Genomic DNA, 16962 nt, shown 5'->3' with positions numbered 1-16962 from the left:
CATAAAGAAGAACACAGGATTGATGTAACATAATATTACACAGTGAGAATCACAGCTAAGTAGTCAGATAGACAGATAACGTGTACACAGACCTTAAGAGTGCCTAAAAATGAACATTGCCCTTAACTTTCTCGGTGCACAAGCGTGAAAGGCCACTACCATGTTCTGAAGTGGCATGCTGATGCATTCTGGACAGCCGGTGACCTTTTCACTGAAAAGTGGTATTCAGGATGCCATTTCTAACTCCACTTAGAAGGCTGTGCAAAGAGCAACGCAGCTGAGTGGAAGAACTGGCAATCAAAAATGCTGTGCATAAGAGTAAGACGAACCTGATACAAGACAATGTAGATTCTCATTGAAATTTGATCTGATCTTCAAATAAGTCACAAATAAAGATGCCCAATATAGGCTGATATTAGAGTTTTTTTTTTTACTAAGTACAGTTCATATCTATTAACGTATTTACTGTCATATCGCTTGAGAATTACTGAAATAAAAATTATAATAAAACTTTATTTGGAGTTCTGCTTGTGGACAATGCACATTTCTTAATATTAAGCATAAAATGTGTTTTAATGTCACTTTTGGGGAGGATTGTATGAATGCGAAATTTAAAGTGTACATAAAGTATACCTGCAGTAGTTCCACTTTAGCCCATTCAAATATAGTTCAGTATATCTTTAGTTGTACTTCAGCATTACTTCTGCACAATAAAGAGCATGAAGCACAAAATTAGTTGTTCCAATTTATCAGATTTTAAGGGCCAGATTTACTAAACAGGGCAGATTAGCGTTAGAATGCAATTCCATAAAAGCGCAGATGGGAGGGGAAAATTCTGGGAGTGATTTACTGACAATGTGCACATTAAAAACCAGCGCAATCTACCAAGAGCAGCGCAAATTACCATCTGCTTTAAGACATGCTTTTGTGGGTGTTAATGCCGCAAATACCAGTGAATTGACGAGCGCAAATCTTAGTAAATCGTGTTGCGTGATTCATTTAAATACTCTCCTCACATAAATTTACTGATCGAAAGGGAAACTCCAACAAATGCATATTCAATAAGGTGAGTCACAAAAATAACTGGGTCCATGCCTTTTTAGCTCTAATTTCCCACTGCGTGTTTTTAGTAAATCCTGACAGTAGTTTTTAATGTCAAATGAGGGTTTACACTGGCGCAAGCGGACAGTAAATCTGGCTATTGTTTTGGCTCTCCTGTAAAGCTGGTGAAATGTCACTTACGCCTTTCTGGTTCTCACCCCTCGAATTGCAGGATATTTTTATTAAGTGCATAAATACGTAAATATATTTGTAGTATACTTATCATGAAGTAAATGTATTTCAAATACATTTTAATATATTTATTTTTTCACTAAGGGTACTCATTTTAACAGACAAAAATGTTGTGCAACAAATAATTTCACTGTGTGAACATTCACAGTACAGGGTGGAAAAAGTATATAAATCCCTAAACCAAGGACTTTAAAATGTAACTAAGCTCAAGGGTCATTTAACCTGAAATTCAAACACTGTGACAAGATGGAAGGTGTTGATCAGATCCATTCTGACCTACAGTACAAAAACACTGCATTTGCGCGTACAAGTACAAAGGGTTCACAAACATTTCCTGAAGCTGTAATTGCAGCTCAATACTCTGGAGTAAAAAAGTCCAGGTGAAGTAATGACCCTGGAATCTAAAAATCTAAATATCAATGAATCTTAGTGCTATGTAAATACATATTGTTAAACACAGGCCATACATGTTCCCAAACAGACTAAAGCCCCAACGACACATAAAAACACATACATCAAGTGATTTACTTGATTTAGTAGGGCAAAAAAGGCATGCTGAAGCTTGCACATATATACAGTGCTAAATTCAAATGCAGCGAATAGGAAAGGCAGTGCAGTTTTTACAGACTAAGGTGCTCACGCTGCTGTCCTGGGGCTTGAAGAGGCGGTCAGTGTGCGTGTCATTGATTTACAGGACGAAGGTTACACTCACAGCCTGGACAGATTGACTTTCATCCCCTGGGATTGGGCTGCACTCGCTGGTGGCTCTTTCACAGTCTGCAACATGCGCTAAATCCCCTTTAGTTCCTTGTAAAACTCAAGGTTATGAGGACAGCGGCGTAAAGTGCTACAGCTTGGGCAAAGGCGTTGACTGATGATTAGACAAGTGCTAAAGACATGCAGTGTTAATGACATCTATTGACTAATCATGAATAAATGAATAAATAAATTGATTGAATGAAGGAAAAAGGGAGCTTCACTTTACTTCTGCAAAGCCTGTTCTTTCATTAGTTTTATCCCTCATGGTGCTTAAAGCCGTTCCGTCACAGTGCTCATCATTCATGATAATGAGTACTGGTGTCATCCAGAACACTAGAAAATTACGCCTTTAAAAACTCAATTTTAAGGCATTTTCAGCTGTGGTTCTGTAACAAGTCTGGTCATGTTGTATGTCATATATTACTTAGTTTTGTTAGTATAAAAACTGTGTCCCGAATTTGAATGTGCAACAAAATAAAACACCTTGAAAATGGGAGGCAATAGTCTGGTTCTGAGTTAGCATGAAAGCAATCTTGTCTGATATGCACATGAAACAATATTTACAGTAATTTTACATGACAATATATTTTTGAGTTTTTCAGGTACAGAAGACAATGTTAAAATGATCTGCAAAAACGACTTAAACGCTGCATTACGAATGCCAGGCCAGTAGCTGGCAATGTCATTTGGCAGAGCCACACTTTGTGAACACATAGCCTAATATGCATAACATCACCATTTTCAAAAATTTGCTTTTTGTAGGCAATAACGGTATCGTTTTTAAAGTCGCATTTTAAAAGTTTTTAAAAGTTTGCATTTTCAGGCCCCCAAAACACATAGGCCAAAACACATAAAAAGTATTTTGTTTTTAGTTGAAAACAGTGTCATTTAAAAGTTCTTCTTGAACGTTACTTAAAAGTCGCAAAATTTTGTTACTCATTACACTACATTGTTACTTTGAATTTCTGTCTCTATAAAATTAAAACTTAAAAAAAATTATTAAAAGTAAATTATTGTGTTACTCTCCACAAAAAGTTTTTATATTTAAGATTTTAACTCTTTGCCCGCCAAACACGAGACAACGTTTCCCTGCCAAACATGGAATTTTCTGGGTTTCTGTGTTTTCATTGTTATACGCTAGGGGGCGCTATTACGCATCTCCTGAATGAGTCTGGAAAGTGCTGATCAAAAACACAGACCAGGAAGATGCAGAAACCAGCGATGTATGCATATGTATGCACACGTCCTGGCCAATATTTCTATATTGCCTAAAATATCTAGGTTTTGGCTTTGTTTGCGTGTGCAGACCGATCGGAGTATGACATCAAAGTACCATACAGACGGATCCTTATGCTTTTAAAATGCTCTTTGATGTCAAACACTGATCGGTCTGAGCCGCGCTGCTTTTAAGTCGAACACACCTAATATGTACGCGTAATTGCATCGCTTTGACCGTAGATCCCACCTTCGCACACACCATTGATTGGTGCATTATGTACAATGCCTGCATGTTATTGGTCAAACTACTTTACCATCATTACCTTCAGCAAACATGAAAACAGGAAAACAAAGCCAAAACAAATCCTGGCAAGTACGTGTCTGGGAAAAATGGCAAATATGGTCACCATAAAATAATGTGATCTTCAACACTAACCGCATATAAATGGAAACTGCCTAATGCTACAGAGTGAAATGTCAATCCAAAAAGTGGTGAAGGCCTGTGCAAGCTTTAGGAGTACTGATGGAAGCCATCTAAATGCATCTTTGCTTTGATAATATTACTGAATATGATCCAGATGTAGCATTTGACAAAAATGCTATTTTCTCAGCTTTTTGCTCAAAATTAGCTCTAATTTAGCTTTTTTTATGAAACCTACCTACATTCCAGTGTTGATAAAAAAAAAAAAAAAAAAAATGCTTGAAGCTAGAATAAAACTGATTGTTTTGTTTGAAAGTAGAGGGTCTGATCTTTATTTTGATGTAGGCTATGCTTGTTGAGATATTTATACAACAAAATATTCTGGGGGCATGAAATGAAATGAAACTCATCAAAAACGCTGGTGGTGGCTGGCAACTTTTTTCAAAAACGCTGGCCGGGAAAGAGTTAACATAAAAATATTAACATAAAAATCACACAATAGCTTAATGTGAAGAACAAACCCAAATTTAAAACTTTATTTTACCAGTAATCTTTCAGTGAACTTTTAAGTAAGTAAGTCGTGACGTATTGTCAAGTATGGTGACCCATACTCGAAATTGGTGCTCTGCGTTTAACCCATCCAAGTGCACACACACAGCAGTGAGTAGTGAACAAATGCACACACACACACGCACACACACACACACACACGCACACACACACACACGCACACACACACACCGTGAACACACACCCGGAGCAGTGGGCAGCCATGCTGCAGCGCCCGGGGAGCAATTGGGGGTTCGGTGCCTTGCTCAAGGGCACCTCAGTCGTGGTATTGAGGGTGGAGAGAGCGCTGGACATTCCCTCCCCCCACCTACAATTCCTGCCGGCCGGGGGCTTGAACTCGCAACCTTTCGATTACGAGTCCGACTCTCTAACCATTAGGCCACGACTTCCCCCTAACATCTGCAAACTGATTACAGAGTCAATCACTGAACTTGAGAAGTCTGAACAAATCTTTCAAACCTGATATAGTGAAGTGGATTGCCTGATTCATTGAAAATCTCCTATTCCAAAGAATGATTTGTTCACAAATAAAACTATCTATTATAAACACATCAATGAGTGCTAAGGTGAATAACAATTATCATTTTAGATAACTTAGATTTCAGTCTGTTTCTCAAACAAAAGGTTTCATAAGACTTCGAATATAGAGCATGAGTCATATGAACTATTTTTATGATTCTTCAAATCAGGAAAGCCTCAGTCGACATTCAATGTAATTTTATGTCAAAAACAAACAGGACAAGTCTTTAGAATGACTTATTTTATGTTCCACAGGGAAAAAATAAGCCATACAGGTTTGGAACGACATGAGGGTGAGTAAATTATGACAGAATTTTCATTCTGGGGCGAACTAATCCTTTAAGGAAATCCAGAACTAAACTACACTGTGCTTTTCTTTTCAACTGAGCGCTTTTTTGGAAGAGCCACGTAACAGTAAATAGCCAGAAGTCAGAAATAGGAATTTATTTGAGGCAACAGTATGAAAGAATGGCATGACATGGCTCAGGGCTTTAGGAAGTTGCTCATAACCACTACAAGGGATTGAGCCACTTCTCTATCTTTCATCTCCCCCTGCACTTCCTTCCAGTCATTACACAGCTCTAAAAATTCCCTTATCCCTAGGGGAGGTGGAGGCGGGGGCAGGTGGGTAGTGCTTCACAGGTCGGCTCCCAGGAGAAGATGCTCAACAGCACCGGCTGCTCACACCTCCTTCCCCTGAGATACCACTGTACAATGCCAGAACATACAGGGCAGCTTGAAAGCATTAGAGTGGGTAGATTGGGATCAATAAGTCTTAGACCATTAGATATAAAATAATAAAATAAAATAAAAATAAATAGAAGGCATGTAGCCATGGCCACCTGACACTCCTGATCCGCCATAGCTGCCTGAGACCCCTGATCCGCCATGGCCACCTGAAACCCCTGAACCGCCTTGGCTCCCCGAGTCTCCTGATCCGCCATGGCTCCCCGATCTCCCTGATCCTCCCCGATGATACTGTTACGGCGCAGGTCACGCCTTCTGGGAGGGGGGCAATATCGGTTACGTGTTGGTTTCTGTTTAGTTCCTGTCTGGCCTTATTTGGTATTTCCTGTTCTCCTTTTGTTTATCTTCGATCATTTAGATCACCTGTTTGGTATTAATCAGCTCCTTTGTTTCTGTTCCTTTATAAGCCTTCAGTTTCTGTATGCTCTTTGTCTCAGTTTAATGTTGTTTAAATGGTCTACATGAGTTGATGTCTGTTAAAATCCCTTTTTCGTTTACTCCTTCGCTTAAGCCTTTACTACAACCACGACACCGTGACACTTATTTATTTTATTATTATTATTATTATTTTATTAAATTTAAATTTTGTATTTATTTTTATTCAAAAAATTTGTAGGAACAAGTCAAATCCCAAATTTTTGTTATGCCGCTGTCAAAGATCCTGCAGACCAAAGCCAACATTTCAAACACTTGATTCCATACGGGACAACACCACACAATACCTACATCTTCATACGAGGAATTCAGACAGGATCTCATTTCTCTCCAAACTCTCAAGATTGTACAGTGTTCTGATGGAGCTGTATGCTGAGGTGAGCTATCACTTACAGCCCGTTTCAGTAAGTAGGTAAGTAAGAGAGCCAGAGACAAAGATAGAGGGACAGATGTGGGGGGGTGGGGGGGCTTGTCCGATTCAAGTCAAGACACCCAAGCCCTGCGGGAAGGGACTGCGAGGCTGCAGCTTGGCCCAGGCTGTCAGCAGCTCCTCAAAGACAGAAGCAGGAAGGAGTCAGTTAGAAACTGAAGGCCAGGGAAGAATTATGCAGCCTGATGCATTGAGTGATAGTGCCAGGCTTACAGATGCAGAGTGACAGCGTGTCTGCAGCACAAGGTCTTTTTGTTTGCGGGATATTACCTTTGAAAACCATGACTGAGGCCCACTGAAATAAGATGAAAGATTGGCTTTACCATACAGAGGTATTCATGCTTATAGACCCAACAAGAAAACTGTATGACTGGCTTGACAGTGTATCATACATTGTAACAATGACAGCATGACAAATGTGACACAGTCTATTTTGGTGCTTCAAGCCTATATGTTGGGAAATGTCACACTCACATTGGATATTTAACTAGTGTTGGGCAATATATTTGATATTTACTGTATAACTGCAATTATTTTGCAGACAACATAAAATGCCACAAACATTTGATTAGAAGCATCATGTGACACTGATGACGAAGGTAATAGATGCTGACAATTAAGTTTTGTCATAACAAGAATAAATAACATTTCAAAATATATTCAAATAACATTTTTTAATTTGTAATAATATTTCACACCATTGCTGTTTTTACTGTATTTTTGATCAAATAAATGCAGCCATGGTAAGAATAAGAGACTTTTTTTCAAAAATAAGAAGTCTTACTGAACACAAATATTTTAATGGTAGATTGTGTGCATGAATATAAATTAAATAAAAAATGTTTTATCCTTTTTTATCATATTATATGATAAAGCATATACTGTATATGTATATTCCAAAGCCCTACTCCATATTTAAATAACCAGAACAGGTCTTGAGGTGCACTGGCATGGAAAAACTGACCCAGTTTAATAGCTGATTTTCTGTAAACTTTGATTTTGGAATGGAATGTGCAGACTTCAGTCTTCAAACCTTCCAATGGAAGAGCAACATCCTGAGGGAGGGAATGACGACACTCTGAATGATCCGGCGGGGCAAGTCTGGACAGAATGGGGATAATGTGTGTCGGGCACGCGAACCCCGGCAGAGACCCTAAAACACTATTTCAGTACAAAGATAATACAGAGAAACGATGAGGGTTAACATCTTGTTGACTTCACAGCTAGAATTTGACCAGGAAGACCACAGCAATTGAGTTACCATATCAAGTTCATTTAAATTCCTTTTTGTCAACTGCCAGTTTTAGTTATTTGGATTTGAAGTGATTTACAATCCATTCCAGTCTCCAGAAAGTCTCACCCTAGAGAATCCTAAGGTTAAATGCTTGCTCTAGGGCACAAAATGACGAAGCGATCTCAGTAACACCCCGATTCTCAACCGCCAAACCTGCAAATTTTGTGTTAGCAGCCAAAAATAAATAGATGATGATAATACCGAACATTATACACTGTTGTAATTACAAAATAAAAATTCAGCAGTAAGAAAAATTAATTGGTTGTCAAAGCTAAATAACCATATATATAGCTGCAATTAGGGATGTACAATATAAATATACCATTAAGCTGATACTGAATTCCTATACTATTTTGTCCAACCAAAACAGCAAATAAAACGGAAGCTAAAATCAAAAACAAATCAGTTTAAATGCTTCACTCTCCGGAAAAAAAGGTACAAAACTGGTACTGTTTCAAAATGTACTAATACTTTTAAAATACTAATATGTACTTTAAAGTACTAATAGGTACCTTTAAGGTACTAATATGTGCTATTTAGGGATAAATAAGGTACAAATATGTACCTTTTAGCTTTTGTACCTTAGGATACAGCCCCAGTGACAGAGTGTTTAAGTTCAATTAGGTATCACAACATTATTTTAATACTGTACATATAATATTAATTTTAAAGATTAAAGATTAACTTCAGTGTTAAATAAGGCAAAGGTAATCCAATTAATCCAATAAGCATGAATAATCACATAATCAACATCAACCAATACTGCCAAATTAAACAAAATCTCTAATATCTTGCAAATACCTGATATGGTACCAATGTATTGTACATTAACATAACCAGGGTTGCCAGCTATAGAACCGCTAACAATCAACAGTACAGTGACAGTTACACTATTTTTAAGGTTCCTATACTTGAGATGCACTATACAAACCCCAGTGTTAAAGCATTAAATACAGATGGCGGTGGAGTTCAAGCTGTGCTCTCATGACCCGCTAACCTCATGTATTTGTAAGCAAGCTACGCTGCTGAGAAACATAACTCCCACTCAAGAGTACTGAAGGTACTGCTGTGTGCAGAGGACGAGAAAGTTCTTATGGCAACAAGTGTACAGTAACTTCTATATTTCCAGAGCCTTCTGTATGTTTCCAGATAATGGATATGGAAACAGAAGAGATATTAAAATCAAACCACTTCACATTTTATTTTCCTGTGAAACAACAATATGTTGATCCAGGAAAATAATAATGACACCCTTGTGGGCAGCAGATGTTACCTGTATGGTCTATAATCCGAGACCAGATGGTTTATGTGAATCCGTGTCTATAATGTGCCGAAAAGCATGCTTTTGTCTACGACCTAAAATAGGTAGCAGCGATTTATGATTGTGCTTAACCTGTAATTATGAACCACTTGTCTCTAATAGCTGAAGGATCTGTACTACCGCTAAAGCACCATTCTGCAAAGCCAAAGGTGGTATTTTCATTAATAATGGAATGTGAAAAGATGAGAGAGTGGAACAAATATGCTGATCTATGCACATCCGCTGTGAAGATGAAGGATAAAGGCTGTAAGAGACTCTCTGACCTGACCGGTGCATGTATGAGCTTGTTGTCTTTGTAGCACCTCATGGCATGTGGTGAAACATAATCCTTCTGCTAACCTGAGATTGGAGTGAGGTGGTGCTACAGAGATTAGCTTGAAAGAGACCCTCCACGGTCAATGGTTATGACTGAACACAAGTTTTGTGTTAGGCGACCAGTGCTTGTGTGGGTTTTGCAAGTCTACGTACGTGACTTGAACATTCCCTTTAACAGTAAAAGAATCCACAGCTCTGTTTAGTGAATTCACCACAGTGTATTATGTGGTTTTACGGTGATAAATGCAAACTAAAGATGCGTTAAAATTTGGCAAAAAAAATCTGTTGTCAATGGTGCAAAAGATTTCTGTTGGTCAAACTGGTGAATTTGTGAGACAAATCTGAACATGAGCAAAACATTTGTAGGGAAACTTCAGATCATGCAGATTCTTATTGAAATGACTAGATTTTGCCAATAAAATTTGTCTAGCAACAGTAAATATGACTGCACTAACGCAGGAGTGGGGGACATTTTTCTTATCAAAGGCCCTTTGAAGGTTTTACAAAAAAAATTGATACAGATGAATGCAAAAAGTGGGTTATTTTAAAAATGTTAATATAAAAAAATAAATTTCTCTTGAAAATCTCTACATTTCCCATCTACTTTTTTCTCTCTTTTGGCAGCTGTGAGATGAAAATGTAATAATTTAAATTATTAATATTAACTATTATGTTGGGATGAAAGAATGGATGTAACGAATCGCGCTCGCGGAAAGCGCTTGAGAAACAGTATCTCTTCCACGGCTCGGTACGCTTTCAACTCGTTTTTTTGGTCTCGAGCAAGAGACTGTACAACAACATTCATGTCACATAATTTGGGTGATTTTTACGTAAAAAGAGGGTGACAACGCACCACAAAATGAAGAAATGACCATTCATGTTTTCATAACTGCTGGCCAAATTCAAAAACGAAACTAAAATTAAACCATCTTTGAGAGCAAGGGGGCTCCCTGGTGTTTCGGGGGCCCTACGCAGCTTGCGTATTCTGCGTATAAGTAGGATCGGCTCTGCCTGCTGGCGTTATGTTGAATCTTTCATCTTTAATTTTGAGACCACGCCCTTCCCCTGTCTAATAAACGCTTCTCATGCGGAGATGTGTTGATATGTGTGCGGCGCGCGTCTGTGTGGAAGCCTACAGCTTCCGAAGTGAGGAGGGAATATTGTATTTATTATTTTTCTGTTTCAGGTATGATTCTGTAGCTAAGTCCATATTCAGGTTATCCTGTAATGACGCTTGCAAATTCACGCTGTGCCACGAATCGGTCCGTTTTAAAACTAAAAAACGGAAAACAGACGTGTTCTCATGCTGAGAGATAGGCAGATGTATGTGTGTGAGAAAATATTATATATGGTGTTAAAAAAATAAAGACACAGCGGATGATAAGAGCTCCTATTCGTTTAGATGAGAGGCATGTTCGGAACATTCTCTTGAGGTTTGTTGCTGTCAGGAACAAATTTTTAGCGGAAGGACAGCATTTAACGAACTTCCTTCAATTTCAATACATACATTTTTGGTTTTACAGCGTTTATTTTTTATTGTGTGGTAACCGTTTTATAAAAGCACTAAGGTACTCGAGACCGTGCTGTATGGTGAATAAATCACGGCTGAAGGGGTTGCAGGCACGACGCGCCGTGATTTATTCACCATACAGAACGGCCTCTAGTACCTTATTGCTTACATATTATATTATATTACAATATAATATAACAATATATTTTGTGAAAAATTGTGAATTTTGTGTAAATATGTTTTAAGTAATTTCTCATCATATTTTTAATCAATGATATTTGTATACTTACAAAATTATGTTCTCAACACTCTTTGTGAGCCATATATTTTCTCACTATAAAAGTTTAACAAAACTAGTTGAGGAAACACCCATGCACCCATGCACTTGTGTTGGATTCTTTGTCTTGAAAAAAAAAATCACGCCATGTTAAAAAAAAAAGTTTATAATATCAACTCCTATAATCAAAAAAACATGAAAAGGCGCAGCCTTAATTTATACTTTATGTGTGTATTCCTCTTACACAAATTGAGAAAACAAGCCTCCCTGGACACAAGAGGAGCAAGAACAGAGACAAAAAAAGAAGGTAAAGAGAGAGAGAAAGAAAGAGAGAAAGAAAAGGCAGGAATTGAAAACAAAGAGCAAGGTGCAGGCAGGAATCTGTCAGTGGGGACGTCTCCTCCGCTGACTGACTGAGTGGATTAGAGGTTGGAGGCAGACAGCTCTTCTAAAGCTCCACAAACAACCCACAGGCAGTGCTAGAACTTGTGTGTGCTCAGGTAAGCTCAATTTACCGGGAAGGAGGAGAAGAATCAGAGGGGAAAATTGAAGGGAGGGGTTAAGGTGGCTGCACAGAACAATTAAGTGAACAAACATGCCAAAAAATGGCCCCTGGGCCTCCATGTCCATCTACAAAACAAAAAGTAGACAAAGTATCTTTATCCACACAGTCTCCGTAGTTTGACCAATGGTGAGGGGAATCTTTACAGACAAAGGTGAGAGAGTTTTCTGAAGCACAAGTAACCACTCTCAGTTAATCTCCATTCAGCAACCTGGCAGGTCTCACAAATAACAATTATGACCACTTTCGTCTCCAATTCCATGGCTTAATACCATTTTTTTTAAGCTTAGCAGCTTCCTTTATTCAAACAAATGCAAAAATGTGGTAAAGAACGCTGTACCTGATAGAGAGAGAGTATTATTTCTCAAAAATGAGAAGGTCAGAACAAAACCAAGACTTTGTTGTCTACCTCAAATACATTAAATGAGACGCTAGACTATTTGTGAGGCCAGACAAACATTTCACAAAACTTCACTGAGGATTTCATGAGGAGCCTTCAGGTAACTGTGCTATTTTTCAAGTGTATTTGGCAACATGACAAGTAATATTCATCTGTTCTTTGTTGAGCAGTGTTCGTCTGAAACTGTATTGAACAACCCAGAGGGAATTGAAAAAGGCAGAACAGTGCTTTTCAAACTTTTTTTTTTCTCAGTACTTTTGATCAAATCAGAACCACGTAGTCACAACAATGTTCCCTCTATTCTCATTGAAGGCTGTGAGCATTTTTGTAGCTAAAATAAATCACGGCGCTACAAGACCGTCATCAGTCCCTTGACAGATCTGTGCAAGGACTCAGCAATTCATCACACCAGCAAGCCACTAAAATACAAATATCACAATGAAAACATTTAGAAAAGAATTGCATATGTTAATATGGAAATCTTGCGACCTAATTCAAACACATCTATATTTTAAAATCCTTCCAACTGTCTAAAAGTGCTCGAAGCACTTCAGATTCAAAACAGGCCATTCTTAAACTTGCCTTCAGAAAACCGAGCATCCACATCTTAAATTGAAGGCAAAAAAAAAAAAAAAAAAAATTTAAAATCACCTCAGGTTTTTGCTGTTCTATTTTTAGGTCACAAACTACATTTTATTTTCACGGATCAGTGCAGAGAACATTGGCATCCCACTTTGCCAAAGAACATGGACTTTGCATTAGTCTCATATGCACAAAGCTTTATTAAACATAGATAATAAAAATATAAATAATATAAAACTTATTAAAAATACCAGAATTAAAACAAATAAAATGTGCATTACTAATGTGTCATGTACTGTACCACTGGTGATAAGGACAGAATTATACAAGAAAAAGTCTAAATCATAATTTTGTGGTATATCTTTTTTTTATAATCCAATATTATTTTCATTATCTCTCATTTCTTCTTCAAAAGCATAATATCTACTGGCATTTTCATCTTCTAGCATTCATCATCTGGCATGTTTTTGGCAATGTAACCACTTCCCCAAATAATAAGAAATTGGAATCATCCAATAACCATCATCAACTTTGAATCCTTCATTAACCACCTGCTGATATCTGTGTCAAAGTTTGCAAACTTAATAATCCTCTGGAGACCAGTTATATTACTCATTGGGAATCTGAGCCAAATGGTCATTTACTCTGCTTTTAGGACAACTCTACTAAAGAATCTGCTGCCAACTAACAGCATTAATTTGAAGGGCAATTTCAACTCGTTTCATAAAATGATGTTGATTAATTACTGCACTAGTTGTATTTTGGCCTCCATTAGAGTAGAAGAAGGACAAAGGTTATTGGCGACAAATTCATTTTGACATTGTCAACCACTTTACCATAAATGTCTTTTGCAATTAAAGTCAAATCATACTTAAATCAAATGCTAGTACTAATAAAACTGGATGCATCTAAATTTGTATAATTCAGTTCACTCAATGAATGACAGACTTGGCTACATGCATCTATTGTATAATGCATTTATACACCCATATATGTACTGTATATGTAATGTTATATCATGAGTACTGGATATGGCATGTGTTCTTTGTCGCCAAATTCCCTGTATTTGTAACTTAAAGACATGCAATCTGATTATGATTCTGAAAGCAAGCCCTCAAGCGAATTGACTGGGAAAACTGATGTTTTTTTCCAGTACGACCGGCTAAATTTCCAAACAGCTCATGCCTGAGATTAAAACATATTTATCTGACAAGGCATAGCAGTGCCTTATAAAACAAACTGCTTAATCTGACCACACAACTAGAAGCATTTTCTCGACTTTATTGGGCTTAGTCTGAATAAACATTAAATAAACCAACGCTTAATCTTTACAAGCAACAAAGATGCCCTATTTTACAACCTGTATAAGCTGTACTGCAGTGTTGCATTAAGATAAAGCCTAAACAGCCCCTTGGATTCATCTCCATTTTCTTTCTTCCTATATTAACACTACCTGCAGAGTGGTTTTGGCTACTGGAACATGACATGGTACAGCTGTGTCTGAACACACACAATCCAGCACGGCTGCCTGATACACAGCCTCTGAAATAGCCGCAGGGGGTACCTGGGGAATTAGTGTGGCTGCCACAGTGGCTCTCATGCCTACAAATAACATCAGCAGCCTGGCAGCCTCGCTATCAATGATCCAGTATTAGAATTTCATAAGCAAACAGTTCACAAATTAAATTCTGAAAACTGACTCCAGGTCAGGTTGAATATCTAATAACACTCCCTGCATCCGAATATGTGTACTTTCAAGGCTACACAGTATGAAAAAGCCCCAAAATAAATCAAATGAGTAGGGAATTGGGATGGTGCTAAGACTAATAAATGGTTAATGAAAACGTCCAATACGATTAAGTTAACAACTTCCACTATAGGTGAGAAAAACTGACCACATTGAAGCAAAGTCCTGGGCTGGTTTTCAGCTTTCCCTCAACGTGTCTTTTTGCTCATTGGTTCACCTGGAGGGCACAATTTTAAACATGTAAGGAACATGAGCACTCACCGGTAAGCTTAAGCTGTTAAGGCATACTCCAGGTCCAGGGGGGCCTCTAGATCTTATCAAGTCCATTTCATGGATGTTTCATGAGGGTGAGGACAAATTCTGTCTATTTAAGGAGGTGCAAACCATTCTAGGGAGTTGCACACTGAATAAATACAGCATTTCTTGGCATTTGGAAATCAAGCTCCTTTTTCTAACCCACATCCCTCAATTGAGGCATCGTTTCTAACAAACTAACAATTTTGCCACTAAGAAAATTCTATTAAAAGACATGTTATATGTGAAAAAAGAAACATCAAGGTAACTTACAGTACCTACTTACAGTAGACACATAAATTAACACAACAAACTTTTATATATGTAAGATACTCCAATTTTGGGGGTTAGTAGGCTACTCTTTTTTAAAAGAAATTAATTACTTTATGCAACAAGGATGCATTAAATTGATTTCAAACAAAAGCTGTTTTCTTAAACCTTCTACTTATCAAAAAATTTTGAAAATTTACCATGGTTTCCACAAAACATTAAGCAGCACAATTTTACGATACTACTGCTGTACTGTATTTTTGGTCAAATAAACGCAGTCTTGATGAGCATAAGAGACATAATAACTGAAGAAGCACAGAATTCCTAATCATTTGACAAGCCGTAAAATGAAAAAGAGAAAACTTCATTTAGAAAACAAACAAGTGCCACAAGACACAATGAGGGCATCTTGAGCCCTTTCTGAAAGGAGCGTATGACAACATTCTGCAGAATCCCATTGTATAATTGCCAAACTTCAGAAGACACACAAACCTCGTGCCAAATTCTGTTAGTCACAGACTCTTTGTGCCAGTCAATTGACTCAGCGAATGAATAATCTAATTAGCATGCACCTAGAACAACACCATTGAATGCCAAATCCATAAAAATTAAGTCAGTCTTCATCTAATGCTTTTATGATAGAAAGCGAAATATTAACAAATTAACCTACTCAGGAAGAGTTCAAACTCACATTGCAGAACATACTGACCGAACTAAACCATGCAAAACACTTCCATTTATTCTTCTCCCATCCTCTATCTATCTACAGTACATTTTCCATACAGAACCGTGTGAAATGACACTGGTTTTCACCGGATGATTCCACTGTGGTTACAGAAGATTGGGAGTGGGAGGTGAGAGCATTTTTTTCATATTCATGGGAAAAGAGAAACCATCACAAAACAGCGTGTTTCTTTATAGCCATGGCGTAGGAGAACAATGAACAGGCTGTCAGGAGGGTCTCTGAAACGTAAGGCACCCTCAAAGCCCACTAAAACAAGAGATTGGCATTTGCATGCATAAAATCGGAAGCCTTTAATGTTTTCATGTGGGCTGTGTACACAAAAATAAAGAACGAAAGACAAGTAGGATGATAGATTTACAAGAAAATCAAATAATAAGGGAATGGAGTTGATCTTTGTAAAAAAAATGATCTAATCTATCAGAATTTCAAACAAAACTATCATAAAACGTATTTGATATTACCTAATTAGCCTGACAATGGCGGTCATTAAGACAGACAATCACCCTTCTCAAATGATATTATGGTGGCTAAATATAGATGAAAAATTTAATCACGCAAGTCATCTTCAAAGTGGAGCACTTGTTTCTAACATATCAGCTTTAATTTTTTTGGCAGTCAAGCAAGTCCTTAATAATGCTTTCTGGGACCTCGCTGGGTACTAAGTGCACTTGGCAGGTTTATAATTGAACAGTTTCATTCAACCCATCAGAGAAAGTTTGAGATTGAAAAATGTTTTTCATTAAAATGATTAAAAACCAACCAAAGCTCTTAAAGTTTTCCAGTTCAATATGCCAACGTGTCAATCAAAAGACATCCCAGATGGAACTAACGCGCACAGATTCTAGTTATTGCTCTCGCACAGTCACACCTTCACAAGCACTGGGTGAGCACACAAAGAAATGAAGGATGATGCAGATAGGAATGCACACGTCTGTAATCCCACCAGTCATATTTTAAACATCCTGAGGCCAAAACAATAAAAAGAGGTTGAAATATCTTACCACTGTCTTCGATGGAAAAGTGGAATGCATCACTTGTGGCATTGTCTCCGTCTCGAAGCACATAGCATATATGCATGTCATTGATGTCAGCTGGAGGAGGAAATATTCAAAAGGATTATTTACTTTCTAAACTATATTAGACTCTAAGTTAAGTTGGGATGCACTTTATAAAAATACTACATCAAGATCCATTTTATTAAACATTTCAGAATTTTCAGAATGACACAACTGACCAACCAAAATCAAGTACTC

The 16962-nt window shown here is 37.6% G+C and overlaps 1 protein-coding gene across 1 annotated transcript in view; it reads right to left on the bottom strand.

Annotated features, from left to right (window-relative positions):
- The window catches only part of LOC306854198 (FRAS1-related extracellular matrix protein 2-like), a 78015-nt gene that overhangs the window by 53293 nt on the left and 7760 nt on the right, over positions 1-16962 (bottom strand). Inside the window, exon 2 of the mRNA XM_079392021.1 lies at positions 16711-16800. Coding sequence (XP_079248147.1) covers positions 16711-16800 — 90 coding nt within the window. The remainder of the gene's footprint in view (positions 1-16710; positions 16801-16962) is intronic.

Source organism: Barbus barbus (genome assembly GCF_936440315.1).
Source record: "Barbus barbus genome assembly, chromosome: 34".
Classification (NCBI taxonomy): Eukaryota; Metazoa; Chordata; class Actinopteri; order Cypriniformes; family Cyprinidae; genus Barbus; species Barbus barbus.
The sequence above is the reverse complement of the archived record's forward strand: the minus strand, read 5'-3'. Positions and strand labels throughout refer to the sequence as shown.